At 42.1% G+C, this 18645-nt stretch overlaps 1 protein-coding gene across 3 annotated transcripts in view; it reads left to right on the top strand.

Annotated features, from left to right (window-relative positions):
* The window catches only part of znf827 (zinc finger protein 827), a 67789-nt gene that overhangs the window by 41202 nt on the left and 7942 nt on the right, over positions 1-18645 (top strand). For 2 of the 3 annotated variants that reach the window (XM_088633132.1, XM_088633134.1), the window contains exons 5-12: positions 40-282; positions 5667-5903; positions 6685-6739; positions 6915-7015; positions 11414-11551; positions 13003-13174; positions 13850-14016; positions 16538-16747. In XM_088633132.1, coding sequence (XP_088489258.1) covers positions 40-282; positions 5667-5903; positions 6685-6739; positions 6915-7015; positions 11414-11551; positions 13003-13174; positions 13850-14016; positions 16538-16747 — 1323 coding nt within the window. The remainder of the gene's footprint in view (positions 1-39; positions 283-5666; positions 5904-6684; positions 6740-6914; positions 7016-11413; positions 11552-13002; positions 13175-13849; positions 14017-16537; positions 16748-18645) is intronic. The other variant, XM_088633133.1, reaches the window with a different exon arrangement.

The raw sequence follows: 18645 nt of genomic DNA, 5'->3' as shown, positions 1-18645 counted from the left end.
CATTTCTATTTCTATTTCTCTCTGTTCCCCCCCCTTCAGCCGCAACTCAGAAGGAGATGATGAAGCCCCAGTTCTCCGTGAAGGAGGAACCCCAGGCAGCGGAGCCCCAGAGCCCACGGCTGCCGCAGACCCAGCCCAGCTACGTGTTCTGCCAGGACGGGCCTGCGGGGACGGCGGAGCGAGCCCTGAAGAGCAGTGAGGGCAGCCCTCTGGCCAAGAGCAGCCTACTCAGCCAGGACATCAACGTGAAGGTGGCGTCGGAGCTGCTGATGAAGCTATCAGGTACCGCTTCCCTGCAGGGCCCCAGCATCTGCGAGCTGGGTTTTCATACCACGCTGCCCAATCTCCCCAGTGATTCTGTTACTGACATACAGACAGAAGCTCTGTACACAAGAAAGACCTTGTCTGATTATTTCCCTAATGCTGACTTGCAGTAAATAGCCCTGATATATTGTTTTTATCTGTACTGTCCAACCTGACAAGTAACGTACTCAGATTTCAAAAACTGTTTTTGAATTTGTTATGAAATTCCTGATGAAAATGCACCTTTTACCTGTCCGTTTTGCTTCACGTAATAAGGACAGTAAAATGCACAAATCATTCACCACGTTTGAAGCAAAGAACCCATCATTTTCATTAAAAACTGCTTGTGGATAAGCAGACATATTGGGATCCTGTGGGCAGATGCAGAGGGGGAAAGCACTGCATCCAGTCTTTCTGATGGAATTGAAAAGCAGGTTAGTGTTGCCTTGCCTGAGTCCATCCTTGTTTGCAATGAATGGTACAAGAAGTGTTTTACACATGTGCAGTTTGGCAGACTGCCTGCAGGTCAGATTTCACAGTGTGTTAGAGAAAGAGAGTGAGCATTGGTGTCTGACTACTGATACAGTGTGTCATGTGCATTTTTTTACCTCTGGGATAGTTTTAACCAGCTTTTAAAACAACAGAGCCTTGGGCTGCATTAATTAGCCCGTTTATTGTCATGTAAGAGAACACATTATATGACAGCAAGCTTTGCGATTCTTATGGTTGGTTTGGAGATACGTCCAAAGCAATGTACAGAGACACTTAGGTGTGATAAGTGTGATTGTCTGGCGTACAATTGCCATGGAAACTTGCGTCTTAAAAATGAAACGGGAATCCGCTGACTTGTCTTGATATACTGTACATTCTGCCTTAAGACCCTGATCACTCACATGGTCAAAATATCTGGATGGCAGAGGCTGTTTAATTTGTGCAGCATTTAAAGTTGTAGAGAAGATCAATTCAGAAATATTGTAGTTAGGAGAATGTTTCTGTTTAATTGTATAGTCTTTATGGTGTTACTGTGAACTACAGCTTCATATCCATCATGAAGACCCTGGTTACGTAATGGTTTAGTTTTTTTAAGTAGTGCCCTTTTAGAGACTGAGTTTTTTAGTTTTCTAATGGTGTTAATGTATAAACTGATCAGCTTTTCATCTGTGCACTGCTCAAAACATGCGCATTGTCTTGCAGAATTATTGCAACATCTAAAATACAAGGTATTTTTTGTGTTGGTGTTCTTAGGTAGAGGAAAACTATAACACAACTTTGACGTATGCATCGGAAGAAGCTTCTATGAAATGATCATATTGATCCTGTAATCGTGACCGTACAAGCTCGCCTGCATTTATAAGGTTTTGAAGATTGAGACATAAGGAGTCACCATGATGCATATTTTATTTTTTGGGGAAGACAAAACAGGATGGCAAGGTTGTCATCAGGGGAACAAGATGGATTTGTAAGTGTGCTAAGAACCAGATGTTGCTAAATAAGGTGGAGGAAGATTATTTTTTGAACTGACGACTAGTACAAGACTGTAAGAACATCAGTAACAGACATATTGGATTTGCCAACCCTTGACCCATGGGATGGAGAGTTATTGTGGGGAAGTACATGCTATTCCTGTGAGAGAACTTTTTTCATATATAAAAAGGACATGGACAGGTCTGTATCAGTTTTGTATCATGTTTTGACTTGGATTGTGGAACAGTTTTTACCAAATTCTGAACATCTTCCAGAATGAAGCAGTACAAGTTTGTGTCTTTGTCCGCAGGGTTAGTTTCTGTGTCCAAGGGGTTAGAGTTAGGGTTCGTGTCTGTCTCTTCAGGGTTGGGGTTAGTGGCTGTGTCCGGAGCGTGGGGGTTAGCGTCTATGTCTGGAGGGTGGGGGTTAGCATCTGTGTCTGGAGGGTGGGGGTTAGCGTCTGTGTCTGGAGGGTGGGGGTTAGCGTCTGTGTCCGGAGGGTGGGGGTTAGCGTCTGTGTCCGGAGCGTGGGGGTTAGCGTCTTTTTCCGGAGCATGGGGGTTAGCGTCTGTGTCCGGAGGGTATGGGTTAGCGTCTGTCTCCGGTGGGTGGGGGTTAGCGTCTGTCTCCGGTGGGTGGGGGTAAGCGTCTGTGTCCGGAGGGTAGGGGTTAGCGTCTGTGTCTTCAGGGTTAGGGTTAGTGCATGTGTCAGCAGGTTTGGGGTTAGTGTATGTGACTAAAAGGAGTGTGCTTCCTGTTCATGGTGCATCAGAATACCCCAATGATACCCTTTTCCAGGTGAGGGACCAAACACGGTTATTGGATGCATATTGAAAAGCTCCAGATCCTGGCCTCAGTATCATTCAGCACTGCTGAATTTAGGGTCATTTAGGGGCTACTCTTGGCCAGGAGTGATGGAGAATGCTGTAGTTGTTCATTCAAATGCTCACTCAGTCAATTAGGCTGCATTGTGCAGCCAGTATTGCCGTCATTATTTCTGAAAACTAACCCTCATACGCTGAGTTGATTAACATTTGCTATTTCATTCATTTTAAAAATGTACTTCAGGGAATTAAAAGCGATTACAGTCTTGTGTGATAGATTAGTACAGTGTCACCACCCTCAAAACTACATGGTGCGTTATTAAGGATGGTCATTGTATGCACTGCACTAGTTTTAAAAGTAGGTCACTTTTCACCATCCGTTTACAGTGAGTAAGCTTTTACACCTTTCACCCACCACATCTGTTTAATTTATAACATAGCCATCCCTGGGGCTAATTAAAGCGCATAAACAGACTTTCTGCTTATGGTGCTGCTTGAACAGATGTGCCATGATACAGCAGTATACTGCACACATTAACCCAGGTGTGAGCTACACGGTCACATGGAGGGGATTGAGTCATTGGTGTGGGCTGACTTGCAGTGGAGTGTCCTCCTGACTGTTACAAGTGCCTTTGGTGTGAATTGTACCCTTTCTCAGGGGGAGCCTTTTGAGTGCAGACCTCCTTGCCAGGCATGTCCTTGATAATTAAGTTGAGCCAATCAAAAATGTGACAGCACCCTGACATGCCATGCAGGCTTTTCATTATGCCAGTGAAACCCTGATCTTCTGCATTTGCACAGAGTGGGAGTGTATGCTGAGGTGCTTTGAAACCGCAGTGTTGCTCTTGCAGTACCGTCGTACTTGCTGTAGAAAACTGCAGCCAGACTAAATAAGTAGGAAATTACTAAATTTTCTTTGTGTACAAAGTGTATAAAATGTGTTGGGCACAACAACGAAGAGCAGGAAATAGCAATGTATTTTATGTAGGTTTTATCTTTGAATTCCTCCATGAAAAGCCCACACATGACCTGTGAAATACAGGGTGCTGTCAGGCTCCTCCCTGCTACATGAAGTGACAAAACCCTTCGCCTGTAATGAAAGGTTAATTCTGATCCTGGGATCTCTAAACAGTAAGACAAGAGTCTGGAGTTACTCCAGACTGCGTTCGCAGTTTGTAAGCAGATGTGCAAACGGGAGCAAAGGTAATACACACCTCGAAATTTCATGAGACATGCTGTTCCTTACAGCTATCTATCGTATGCTGTTGTATTTCGAGGGAGAACCCGAAGAAGTACCAGGACATTATGTTGTTCTTTTGAGCCCTAAAAGGTAACAAAAAGTAATGTTCATAGAACAGATACATTTTCTGGATGGTAGGGGCTGAAACATCAGTACTGACATGATTAAAATGCTGTGTGCTTAACCAAGCAGCTTTCTTCGAGGTCACTTGTGAGTCTAGGGCCCGGATTGTGTTAACTTATAGCCTTATCTGGAGTGTAGATCTTCATGTCCTTTTCATGACCTCAGCTTGTGGCTTTCGTAGTTCTGTATTTGCATTTGCTGTGGGGGCCTTATTAAAGGATTACTGGGCTGCTAGTTTTCTCTGTCCTGGCGTGGCTCAGCTCTGGACATATCTGGCACCTGTACCCTGGACATATCTGGCACCTGTACACAATGTATGTCAGCCTCAGACCAGATGAGCACTGCTCACCCAGGGACTGAGAGGCAGGCTTGCTCAGTAATTTCCAAAGGGATGTTCCCCTGTGGACTGCATCACTGCCCAGGCACATTCATGCTCTCCTGAAAGGTGTGAGCTAAAACACAGTTCAGAGCGTGAGCCGTTGCTCAGAAGCCCTAGAAGCTGGCTCTTCAACATGAATGTACAACTGCAGCTCATTAAACCGCCCTTCTTATTTCTTTGAGGTTTCAGCATTTTACCTGTAAGCCAGAATTAAGACATTTGGCATTTTTGCCAAAGAGTGTCTCAAGTTTTGCCAAAAGTTGAAGAATGGATTCTTAAACATCTTGCAGATCCTTTTAAAATGGAGAAGTTAGATCTTACAACTCCACAATTCACTGAATCTTTTAAGTGTTCTTCAGAAAACTAAACAAAAAAACACCTGGATTTCAAAAAGTTTTCAGTATTTTATATTTTTTATATGGAATTCCATATTTTAATGTAGAATTTATCAAAGTAAATGAACAAAAAATAATTATGTCCAGTCTTTTAATATTTTGCTAAACCTAAATTTAACAAGATACATATTTAAGCTTGAATTCTGATTTGGTCATGTTAACATTATAGACAAAATAAGTTATATTGGTCCTATTAAGCTTAGAAAAAAATACTTTTAAAAACATCAGTGAATGGTAGTTTCATCGTGAAAATTACAGTTTTAAGGGAGTGATGTCACCTTCTGCAACAGGCTCAGTTCTGGTGAGACCTGTTATATTCATCCCCTTCCCCTCCGTGAATGTTCACATCAGTCACTGTAATCCGAGTTGCTGCTTCAATGTGTAGCTTGGCACCTGCTGGGATTCCACCTTCAGCATTGTGAAGATTTCTGCTTCACCACAAGAGCGGGTCTCCTGCCACAGGAGAGCTCAACTTTATCCAAGTTCCAAGGAGGTGATGTCACCTTCAGTAAGAGGCTCAGTGCCACTGGGCCCTGCTGCACAGCTTCAGGAAGAAAATAAGATACTGTTTTCTTTTTCTTCTGAAGAAGAAATATTCAGTCTGGGAGGATTTTGTTTCTTTTGCTTGTTTTTTAGTCTTTTAGGACTGGTACTCTTCATTTACAGTTGTTGAGCTCTAATTGGTAAAGATGTGGAAAAAACTAAACAAAACTATTTTCTGGTTGAAGAGAACCTAGACCTTCATTGTGTTCTCTACTTTTGACAAAAACTTTTTTTTTCTGAGGTGAAATCTAATCAAGCTGTTGCAGTGCAGGTCTTTTGGGTAAGCTAGCATGAAAGACATGCTGTAAATTCTTACTCCAGTAATATTTGATCGGTAAAAGTGGACCTTGTCTGGAGGTTTTGGTCATCCGTCTGGGTTGGCTTGCTTTCAACAGAAAACAACAAAGAAACGCACCTACAGAAGGCCACAGTGAAAGCAGAGCCCATGGAGATCGACACCCACGATGACCTTCCGTCCTCTGCTCGCCTGCTAGGCTTCTGCACTTTACCAGGACGCGAGAAGAGCGAAGCACTACCCAGTATTCCTGAGGCCTTGATCTGCCCCCAGAAACCACTCTTTTCCCAGGACATTTCGGTCAAAATGGCCTCCGAACTCCTCTTCAAACTGTCAGGTATGCATCCCAGACACAGAAAATGGGTCTGAATTAGGGCTTAACCCTATGGTCTAAGAACAATGACCCATCATTGAAACATTTAAGTTTTGGTCTTTGGTGATTTTCATTTATTCAGTGTAATGAGGCAGTGTGAGGATCTTCCATGTCAATTGCAGATAAATTGTATTTTCTTGGAATAACTGTAGAGTCCTTCCTTGGTTGATAGGGAACAGTACATTCAGTTTCCCTTGAAATGGAAGCTGCAAAACACACGCTATCACGACTTAAATATGCATCCGACATAAAGTGGAATGTTTCAAGGCCGTATAATAAGCTCACAGACAGATAGGCTACAAATAGCAAGTGAATTTTTCTACCTAATTTTAAGTGTAAGGCATTACGCATAGTCGGTTGCACACTTTTTTCCCATTTGTAATTGTCATGGCAACACATACGGAACTCCATCCTCCGTGCTGCCCTGTGCTGTAGCAGTGTCAGGCTTTAAGATGAGGGGTGTTGTGCCATAAAACACTACCAAGGGAGCAGTCACTGTGAAATGAAGTCATTACTCCACTGTGAGAAAGTGTGCAGAAATCCCAGCAATAATCTGATGTCTAATACCGATTACATGCAATGCTGCATAGTCCAAACTGACACCTGACGCTCTTGGATGTAGTGAAATAAATCAGTGTGACCATGAAAAAGCATATATCTTCTTTATCGTATTGGTCTTCTTTTCTGAAATGCACTAAACTAGAACTCTTGTGTGTCCCCTTGCCTTATATTTCCTCTCTTTCAGAAAAAGTAAGCAAAGCTAACGATCACAAAGACAACAGCATGTTAAACATGAACAGGTAAGTCCCCACAACAGATAGCACTAACGTCGCATGTTGATAGCTGATGTGTAAAATACAAAACTATCTTTTTTGCAAATTGCAACACATCCCAGTGTCTGTGTTCCATTGACACCTTTACTGGTCAAAGCAAATTTAGATTCTTAAGAACTTCTGTCTCTCTGACCCTTCCTAGCCCTTTCCTTGAAGATGGCTTCAGACAATCACCCTTTGACTCCTGCTCCAAGGATGCTGTTCCCAACGAGGCTGGCTCTTCTGCACGAGCTTCAATGCAAGGTAAGACACAGTCCCTTCCGACAGCCCTGAGCTCTGGAGAGATCCCCTCCACAGTCCCAGCTGCCTCATTAACACATTGCGCACACTTGACTCCCAGGGACAGACTCCTAATGAGGGAGCGCTAGTCAGCCGAGTTCTGCTTCCGAGTGATTGTGCTTCAGTCCCTGCCTCCCACTGGCTAATGAAACCTTCACTTCTCATCTCGGAGTGGTTAAGGGATGCTACAACGCAAAGGGCAATTAGCATCTGCCATTCTCGTATCCCATGTTGACGAAAAAGTTATTGTGTTTCTGGATGTCAAAGGTGTCCTGAACGTTAATTTGCCTAATGCTTTCCTTCTCACTTTGAATTCTGTAGACCCCTTCTGTACAATCCAGAATAGAAGCTTAACTGGGAAATATTCTGACATATTCAGTATTGGAACATTTTTTTTTCCTTACTATAACCTTAAAATTAAACCTTACAACCTCCCCAAAATCGAAAGAGAACCGTGACTTTCCTAAAATCTCCCAGAGTTACCAAACACATGTATTGTATTAATTACCTAGAATTTTCTTTTGACCATTTTCGCTGCTCATTGCCTTCGGTTTCCACAATTCCTGCTTTCGGAAAGATTAAAGACGAGGAAAACGAGTAGCAAACTTCAGTTGTTTTGCAATGCAGTCTGTCAGCTGTGAAAGTAGCTGTGCTGGAGGAGGGTGTGTTTTGCTCCCAGAAGACGTGGTGCTGGTGGTGACTGGAAGGGGCAGCAGAAGAGAGCCATTAGTGTGCGTGTGCAGGCTCAGCATGGCTCCTGACCTTACCTTCCTGTCTAGGGGCAGACGCATACTGACCGCAAGAAGCCAAGGCACTCCAGCTTTAATAAGCGCAATTAAGCCATTAACTACTTCAAGGCCTGCAGGAACACTTAATTGGCTTAATTAAATATTTAGGTCATTGTTCGAGTAAGACACCGACTTGAATGACTCCTCACTGCTTCCCTCCTTCACATCTGCTTCATAAATATTTAAAGCTCTGTATCAGACTTGATTCAAAGAGCAGGGTTCACGCAAAGAAATCCAACCAGTTTTGTTACCTTGGGTGGTTTTATCCCAGATTGGGGGTGGTTTCTTCCGGCTGCTTGTACAGATTTATCCAGCTAATTTCTACCACTCTCACAGTTGCTGTCAGTCTCAAGACTATGACCAGTGTTACGGAGAAGGAGTCTAGATTCAAACCAGTATAATGAGGTGTTGTGATCTAGACACTGGGGCCTCAGAGCAGATCTAGTACTGCTGGTATTTCTGTGATGTAAGTCCATAAAAATCTTTAGTACATAACGCTTTGAGAAATCCAGGCCATAATTAAAATAGATCCTATACTATGGCTCACAATTCATTGCCTTTTCATTGGATTTGTGGAAAGATCAGGGAGGTAAACTTTGTTCCTGTTTGCACTGTTATATTTTTCTTCTGTACTTTTACTGTAGTTTGGTTCCTAATCCAATACAAAAAGATGGATTGGCTTATTTCAGCTGGGCATAGTTACACGCATGTAGAAATTTTAAAAAATATAAATCTGCTTGGTTAACACGGAAAAGAGACAGGTCTCAAATGAAGAACTAATCTGGTCTTTGAGCTTAAAGCTCGGTCTAGTGACAAGGTCTGGCTGTCCATCCAAGAAGGGTATTATGTCAATGTATTCCTGCTTTCTCGTTACAACCTCAGGACAACATTCCCTGACTTGAATGCAAGGTTACTTTCTTAAACTTTTTTTTTTTTACTTTGCTGACACAAAACTAAGCGAGTTGTTGTCCAAGAGCCTGACATGCTTGACAGGCACTTAAAACAGACTGTTATGGAAAATGGGATTAATTTTTCTGCCAGTGCAAGAATGAACCGGAAACCCATAGGAATGTCCTTCAGGTTCTTTCTCCAGGGTGAACACATCTGGTCTATAATGGATTCTGTTATAAGTATTGATACTGTATGTGCCAAAAGAGGACTGTTTTTAAATCTTCTATTTCCGCTGTGCCCCCCTCCCCCCATCAATCCCTCACTCCTTATTGGTTCTGATAATATTCTGAAAAATTTGTGCTTTTTGCTCTTGGCATATTCACTGCAAGAGCAGTAGTAAAGGCTTTTGCTGGGGAACCAAAGGCTATTATATTTTTCAGTGGATTGAAAGCCAAAATACCACAATTAAAGTTACTTTAATTTAAATCTAGCGATTCTGCTTTCTTTTTGGTGATGGTTTAATGTTGGCTTACAAGCAGTGTGTGGAAGCTGTAAGCTTTATTTTGCGCATATAAATAGAATTATGATTATGGCACAGCGTCACAGATTGTAAGAGGCATTCTCCAAAATACCAGTACAAATACATGATTTGAAAAAAAGAGAGAGAAAACTTCTGCTTTCTGGGAAATCTGCCTTACAGCCATCAAAAAACATTTTTCTGCTCTCCTTTCTGCTTTTGGCAATAAAATCTGATGTAGCCGAGCAGCAAAGTATGAGAAGCGAATGTCAGTGCACGAGATAATCCATTCTTATGCCACGTACAGCAAGGAACACAATGGCAAAGAAGTAAGAATGTTTCCAAGGGAACGTTTCAGATTTCAGAACAATTACGTAGAATATCAGGGCTCGGAGCGACAGAGTGATGTTCTACACATTGTTTAACTTTTCCTGTGGTAGCAAGAGAAAAGCAAACTGCAACAAACACACAGAGCAGTGATTTTTGAAAGGCACATATGGAAAAATAAAAGGTCTAAATTAAATGTATATTAATATTAGTTTTATGGAGTAAACAAAGTATCAGGGTTTTGTGTCAGATGAGACACAACCAGCGCTCGAAGACTGCTCACATGGGAAATAAGTGTCACCCTTTTCAAGTCTGATGGACATAAAAATGGAGAATATCTGAGATGAGCTGAGCGGGAGTTTTGTGTTTCACTGTCTTCAGTTTCTGTTATGATAAAGGCGACTTAAGTATAAAAATTATTGTAAATTTTGTTAATAATGTGTTTCGGTGATGTGCACGTGTGTGGGAAGGGGGGCGGTGTTCTGGAAATCTTATTGCTGATGTAAGTGTGCCTTGGGATCGAAATGACTGACATTTGAAACAGCTGATAACATACTAGCTGTTTACTTTAAGAACAGAAGAACACATCTATCGTAGGACTGAAGCGTACCAACTTAAAAAATCTTTCAGCACCACTAGCATTGCATTACTTGTCATAGACTAGTATTTCCCAACCTGCTGTGTACCAGGTTCCAGTACCCTGGGCTTCTCCTTTGAGGACCACTTAGGCTGAAAAGCAGTCCAGAGCAGGCATACAGTTCAATCTATACTGTTTACAAGGTTACAAGAGGGACCCGTGTCGATCCGCGGACCAGAAGTTGAGAAACGTGCTTTTAGGCGACCCTACTGTGAAATACTTTCTGGAAAAGTCATTGAAAAACATGGGTGTCATACCCAATTTGGGCCATCACCAAAAAGCTCTGTTAGTGTTAGTGTATTCATCGGTTTATATCAATCCATTTAATAACTGCTTCATCAAATACAGAGTTGTGGGGCTGCTGAAGCCTATCACAACGTGCAAGGGTGGGGTACACCCTGAACTGTTCACCAGTCCATCCTAGGGCACAAACAGACGCACACACAGCGAGATGCACACACTACCAGTATGTCTTTGGCCTGTGGCAGGAACCACACACAGACATGAGATGAACCTGCAATGTAATTATTTTACACCCTACACATAACCTTATCAGTATAAAGTGGAAAAAATTAGAACTGGGAAGAAGAGATATAGACTGGATCAGATTTTGAAAGGCAAAATTTGAGGTGCTGTAGGTGCATCCAGGAAGACAGATCAGTGGCAGTAGTTGTCAATGAAGAATTGCCAGAACTCAAAGATGGGAAGCAGAGGAAGATCTGAGAGGATCAGCAGCACATAAGAGACAGAGAAGAAATAGTTGGTATAGTTAGTGTAAAGAAAGTTTCATCCTGGGCAACAGCCACAGAGATCCAAAGAAGAAAGATATCATGAAACTCAAAGGAACAGGTGGAGTTCCAAGCTTAGTGACAAAGGATGAGAGGATGGTCGATCGGGAGTGTCTAAAGCTTCTGAGACGTCAAGGAAAACTAAGAATGTAAAGTAGTTTAAACAACAAGTGGAGAGTCAGTTATGTTAAGATATTGATATGGCATAAGAGTAATAATGGCATTTAGACATTCTGCCAGAATCATGTATTCCCACATCTTAGCAAAAGCCAGAATGAAGGTGACTGTTTGAAACATTCGCTTGGTGGCAGTACGCGGCATCAAGGTTAATTCAGGAAAATGCTTGTCTGTTCCTTATTGGAAAAGTCCTGGGCGCACGGTGGCGGCTGACATGTCGATGCGTGTGTGTTGCAGACCCGGAGAAGCCAGGCCAGGAGCCAGGAAACGGGATGCCTCAGTGGAGGCTGAACGAGCAGCTCTTGCCGTGTACTGTGTGTGGAAAGGTTTTTGGGAGACAGCAGACACTGTCTCGGCATCTCTCCCTGCATACTGGTAAGTACCGACACACAAGCAAATGCAAAAAAGGAAAATAAAAGCATCTGACAGAAGATAGTAATGTGTTCCCACCAGTTTTTCATGGTTCTGTTATCCAAAGTTATGTAAAAAAAAGTATGATTCTAAAGCACTGTACATTTGCGGCCCACTGCATTTGGTTTTGCATTTTAACAAAATGACAACAGCATAGAAATATAAAGGAAATAATGTTAAGTATGAAAACTAGACACATTTTTTAAATGTTTAATCAACAGTAGTTTTCTATTTCTTACCAACCATTCCATAATCTATTCCGATATGGAATCACCTATTGTATAGCTTGACAGCCTCTGTACCCACATGGAAAGCTTAAAAAAGTGTGGAACAGGCACCTCTGACTCCCCCCCCTCACCCCCTCATCGAGCCATACAGCTCTGCAGCGACCTGCAGGAGAGCCAGCTCTGACTGGAGGAGGAGCACGTCTCTCTCTGATGTCAGCCCTGCCGCCACTGTCTTCTGATTGTTTGCTTTTGTCTGTTGGTTTTTATTGCGTGAACATGTACTATAAATGCACCAAAACTACACACCCATTCAAAGGACATTAGATCATGTATTACCTGTGTATGATGTGTAATGTATACTGTATATACCCAATGGTAATTCTGTAGGAAGAAAACAAGAAATGATTTGGCTGTAAACAAATCTAGACAAAGACACTTCTTTCCGTTGTTCATTGCTTCATGATGATTCCTGCACCCTGTATACTGTATAATTGATTGTCCGTTTTGTGTTGATATAATAATAATTGCTTACACTTACATAGCGCTATTCTGGACACTCCACTCAAAGCGCTTTACAGGTAATGGGGACTCCCCTCCACCACCACCAATGTGCAGCCCCACCTGGATGATGTGATGGCAGCCATAGTGCGCCAGAACGCTCACCACACATCAGCTATCGGTGGGGAGGAGAGCAATATGTAAAGAAGCCAATTCACAGATGGGGATTATTAGGATGCCATGATTGGTAAGGGCCAATTGGAAATTTGGCCAGGACACCGGGGTTACACCCCTACTCTTTACGAGAAATGCCCTGGGATTTTTAATGACCACAGGGAGTCAGGACCTCGGTCTTACGTCTCATCCAAAGGACGGTGCCTGTTTACAATATAGTGTCCCCGTCAATATATTGGGGCATTAGGACCCACACAGCTTGCAGGGTGAGCACCCCCTGTTGGCCCCACTAACACCTCCCCAGCAGCAATCTTAGTTTTTCTCAGGAGGTCTCCCATCCAGGTACTGACCAGGCTTCAGTGGGCTGCCAGTTGTGAGTTGCAGGGTGATATGGCTGCTGGCAATATATTTCTCCTACAATTCAAACAGCCTGTGGATTTTAAGATGCTTAGAACAGAGATTGCACGCCTAAGGACAGGGGCTCCCTGCACAGTTTTACTCTGTTTGCTGTTCCAGAAGAGCGGAAGTACAAGTGTCACCTGTGTCCTTACGCAGCCAAGTGCCGTGCAAATCTCAATCAGCACCTCACCATCCACTCCGTCAAGCTGGTGAGCACTGATGCTGAGCAGATCGTCAGTGCTGTGACTGCGGAAACCAGAGAACGCAAGAACTGCCCCTACTACTACAGGTAGTAGACACGCCCTGGACACATAGCTACACTAAGACATTGCCTGGACAGGTAGCTCACCTTAGACATGTCCCGGACAGGCAGCTAACCTTAGATATGTCCCATATAGATAGCTAACCTTAGACATGTCCCGGACAGGTGGCTAACCTTAGACATGTCCCGGACAAGTAAGTTATAGCACTGGACTTGCTAATGCTGAACTAACCTCACATGCATGCTGTGTACAACTAACAAATATTATTAGTACATCCCTTGTGACTAAATTGAGAATCTTTAAACGTTTAAAAGCAGTTATTTAGCAGAATTAAAAAGTAATAAATAATAGTATATCATTTTACATATCCAAGTACATTTTGAAATAAGAAAGCTGCGTTGTTGATTTGCACAGCAATCTAATGCTGCTAACACATTGTTACAGCTATGACATTGAGCTGTAGAATACCACTAACCCTATCATCATCGCCAGCGACCTAGAACTAAGCTTATTCAAATGTAACTGCTCTAGTAAGGCGATGTCTGTAATCCAGGACGCTAGTGTATTGTAAGTCTGCTTTTGATTAGAAAGTGGCGTCTGCTTTTGTTTGATCAGAAGCAGCAATCTCTTCAGTTTGTCTGTAGCTGTCCGATTCGAGGCTTTGTGACTGATGATTTAAATGATGTCTGTGCCCCCTGCAGCTGCCATGTGTGTGGGTTTGAGACGGAGCTCAATGCCCAGTTTGTCAGTCACATGTCTCTTCACGTAGATAAGGAGCAGTGGATGTTCTCTATCTGCTGCAGCACTTGTGAATTTGTGTGCAGCGAGGAGACGGAGATGAAGACGCATGTAAATACAGGCCATGCAGGTAAGCCAAGGGTGAGGGGAAGGCGATCTCTGGGGCCCTGCTGTGCCTGCTTGTGTCTCTTCTGCTCCCTTCCCTTTGCCTTTTTCTTTTTTTGCCACCTCTCTTCTGGTGATTCATGTGACATTTTGTACCTCTCCCTGTTCTGCCGAAAAAGATTGCTTGCAAAATGTGACATAAAGGCTAGTCATGCTCTGACGAGTCCCTGAATCACGAGCAAGGAGTATCAGCAGTCGCTCTGTACACCTGAGGCCAAGTCTCTGTTCTTATCCTCCCCAGCTGTATTGAGTTCTGGTGAACATTCATTAGAGCTGTTTGAAAATCATGATCTAAATGAAATTATGAAACTAAACCACTTTAAAATGTTCCCTCATGAAGTAGTAAAATACATATGACAAATCATGTAGTAGCCTATTGTGTCCTGAATCTCTTTGCACCACGAATTCAACTAATACCAGTTTCTATTTATGAACATATAGTTGGAGTAAGTGTTTCTCAACCTTTTTGGTATAATAGCTCAGTGACGAATGAAATCTTTGCAGAGGGCTGATAATTACCAGAGGTTTGGTGGAATCAGGGCCAGAGAACATATATACAAAATGGTCCTGTTCTGCAGTGTTTTAGCTAGCTGCAGGTTACAACAGGCCAAAGAATCTGCCCAGTTCACGTCAAAGCTTGGCGTTTATGACTGATGGCGCAGTTGCAGAAATGTACTTTTTAACGAGGAACAACACTGTCAAGGTGAGGAAAGGGGCCACGTTTATTTGTCAGTGGAGATTCAGTGCTAGCAATAGGACATCTCCCTGAAAAGCCAAAAATCTACCGCACTGTGTTGTCACTCATGTAGTTAGGCAGTCTGGCACAAGGATGAGGCTGTTTGACAGACGAGTGTTTAGATCCTCTCATCACCCTGCAGCAGGCTGAGTGCTCTGCTTGTTAGGACACAGGGATTCACAGTTCCTGCAACACTGTCCACAGACTGCAAACCCCAAGTAACAATATTCTGTAGTTAGTCTCTGTGGTGATATTATACAGAAAAATTGGTGCAAGTTATTTCACTCACAATGAAATATATATATAAATCTATTTAATCATTGCTTGTCCTGAATTGTCCAGATTACAACCTCCATTTATGTCACCCCATTCAGAAAATAAATCTAAACAGAAAGAACTGCTTTGGGTGCTGTATTGATCTCCAGACTGCCTGGGTGTCATACTAAAGTATCTTCATGACACGGCTTAAGTGTAAATCTTGAATACGCCCAGTAGTCAGTCTCGGAAAGAAAAGCACCTCCAGTATGCTGTGCCAAGTCTGCCCACTCTCCCCCGGTCCTGGAAGCTCAACTGTGAAGATGTGAAGACGTGATGAGTGGACTTTGTCAGCCCGCCTCCATGTTTTTAAAGGCTTTAATCAAACCTCCTATTTCCAAGTCTAAAAATAATCCTTACTCTTAACCTGCAAGTGTGACTCATAACCTGAAACCCCAAGATTAGTCTAGTTTCTTTTTCTCTGCTTTGTTCAACTTCCATGAGGGGCTGGTGTTGTCACGTTTTGTGTAAGGAAAAGCCAGAGGTTAAACAATGCTTTGTACAAATATCAAAACTTTTTAACAGCAGCTCTTGGTTAACTACCAAGGACTTATAACCAAGTCCTGCTTATTCGCAGTAGATACATTCTTGAACTGAATGTGAATAAGAAAAAATGCAAATAATGGGGAAAATCTGTTCTTAATCATATATGTCTACACCCTGGGTATAACTAATACTCCATGTAAATTAACATACATATGCCAAATAACAAGAAGAACACAATAGAAAATACACTTCTGCATTGTTTTTCATTATAGAACTGAACATAAAGCACATACAGTTATTGAGCGCAGTAATCTTCAGAAAATTGTGATGAAGCGGGAGAGATGCGATGGGTAATGAGGTGTAAAAACATTTGCTGGCCAATATTGAATAAGAATCTGTTTGATCTGAGAAGCTTTCCACCTCTGAGAATGTTCTAGAAACTTCAGGAATGACTTGTCCACAGGTCAGTTTAATTCTTTTGGACTTTTGTCTGAAGCCAGAAGTTGCACAAAAGTCTCACAGATTTATTCAATTTATCTGTGCGGTCCTCTCTACTCACTGTTTTGTGGCGTAAGATGATTTAAAAAAAAAAGTGTCTTACCCTTTGTTCACAATGTAAAAAAAAAGACTTTAAAAATCAAAAAGACTTTAAAATTTGGATAGCAATTGTACATTTTAATGATATACTGCTAAAAAATCTTACATTATTTCTTTTGACATTTTAAATGATTTTCATTTTAATAAGGCTCATATCAGACAAAGGTCAAGCAGTTCAGTGTGATAATGAGTTTCTGCACACTAAGCTGTTATTGTCGTATATATTCTGGCCATTTCCATTAGGTTGTGTTTTGGGTTGAAGGAGGTGCTTAATTAAAAGCGATATTGACCCTAAGTGTGTGGTGTCCTAAAAGCTGGGCTCTTTTTCATGCTGGATATTTTTACCATTAAGGTTTCAACTCTAAAAGCCCTCTGAGTGAGACTAAGAGCACGTCCTCCTCGCTGTCAGCTCTCAGCGACTCGGTCAACGGCTCTGAGAGCAGCGACATCGCCCATAGCAACGAGGAGCTGAAGAGCCTGCTGGCCCCACCCTCTTCTGTGGGCAGCCAGGCCAGCTCCGGCAGCCACTTGGGATCTGGGGCAGAAGAGAAGTCAGAAAAGGGTACGTCCTCACCTCTGAGAGTCCCACTCTTTTCAGTCCTCCAGAAGTGCACACCTAAGGTTTCACAAAAGATTGTCTAAATCGGGAAACATTCACCAAAAGCATCAGTAAATATTGTTTTTTTCTTTAATTAAGCACAAACCTGCTAATCCGTAAGAGGAAAAAGAAAGGTGCTGCAGTGTTATTGCTACTATGTAAACGCAGGACTTAGAACATGGCAATTAATAAAGCAGGACTTGTGTGGTAATAATGTAGTTCCCTACTGTTGTGTAACTGCAATACTTTTGTGTAAGGAATACACTGAGCACCACAACAAGAGTTTACTGATCTCTTCACAGCTGTCTCCGGTCATGTATAAAGTGCCTCCCTTATTTATATCTGTTTTAGCAGAGTATCACGGCATTAGTCCAACATTTCAGTGGAGGACGTGTCCCTTCTCGCTCCGACTGGTGCCTGTTGGAGGCACATGCTGGGTTTAATGGAGTCATCTCCAGTCCTGGTCCTCAGGGGTCACTGTGCCTGCAACTCTTCATTCCAACAGATCTCTTAATGACTGCCTAGTTGCACTCATTATGGGCTTAATAAAACCAGTTTTTCCAATTCTTAAGGTGGAGGTGATGTTTAAAGCCTGCTGGACTGCTGATCTCCAGAACCAGGATTGGACTCTCCTAGATCATAGTGCTGGATCCTAGAAAACAGCTGTCTACAGCTGCCTCAGGATGAACTCTGCTACTTTGTATGACATGTAGTATTACCATAGCTGATTCTTGCAAGAGTTGAGAGATAAAATTAATGGTTTCTTGAGAAACTTACCAGTGCGGTTTAAAAATGGAAGATTCGTCTTAGGTTGTGATGTACTGTATTAGGAGTATACATAGGACACAAAAACATATTTCTGGAAGGGATTACTTGTCAACTGCTCGGTGGTCACATGTTAAACATGAAATTAGCTGCAGAATAGCTCCTATTTGGTCATCTGTTACAGGGCTGTGTCTCATTGTTTATTCTTTGTAGTAATTTCAGCATTTGGTTAATATGCAGTTTAAAATAGAATAATACTGTTAGAGTGGGATTTCCAGGCTTTTTATCTACACAACTATAAATGTCACTTTCACAGTCCAGACATCATAAACCATATTTATATTTTCCTGGGGCAACATGTGGCAGTAAATTTGACCTTAACCTCCTGGCTATTATGCAGGCAAACTGCAGTCATATTGATTTTTTAGGAAGATAAAAAGAGAGCTTTTGAAATATACTTGCTACACAGCTGAGTGCTGTTCTTTGCTCTAGCTAGTTTAAGGAAAACTGTGATGGCTGTGGTTTAAAACGTGCTGGAAACGTGCTGGAGGGTCAACTAGAGGAGGATGAACTCTTGTCTGTATGAGTGTAAGAAACCCACTACACCACAGATTAAGAAAAACGGATTTACAAAATGACAGGGCCATTTTTACTGTGCTGCATTCCATGATCCCAGCGTGGAATATATACCACCCAGAATGCTTGGTACAACTCGTCATATAATGAAACAAAGAAATGAGTATATCTGGATTTTAAATCCCTTCAATTCAAACAAAAACATGCAAAATAAATATGATAAATGCACGAAAGCCTTTTACTCTTTTATATCAGTTTGTGTTTATCTTAAGGCTGTTTAAAATTCTTGATCATTTGGTTGGTATTAGGTCATCAGTCAACAGATCTGTGCATTTTTTAAAATAATGATAGTGGCCTTAAAAAGTCTGCCTTACACACTGTTTTTTCATAAACACTAGGAACACTTAGGTGTCTTAAGAAAGTACAAATGATACATGTCTGATGCTTAATGTGAACTTATTTTCCTATTTATTGGAACATAATACCTCCCTTACCTCAAATTATTCACCAAATCAATCCGA

The sequence above is a fragment of the Lepisosteus platostomus genome, chromosome 1, assembly GCF_059453375.1.
Source record: "Lepisosteus platostomus isolate fLepPlt1 chromosome 1, fLepPlt1.hap1, whole genome shotgun sequence".
In the NCBI taxonomy this organism is placed as follows: Eukaryota; Metazoa; Chordata; class Actinopteri; order Semionotiformes; family Lepisosteidae; genus Lepisosteus; species Lepisosteus platostomus.
This window is presented reverse-complemented; position numbering and strand designations above follow the sequence as displayed.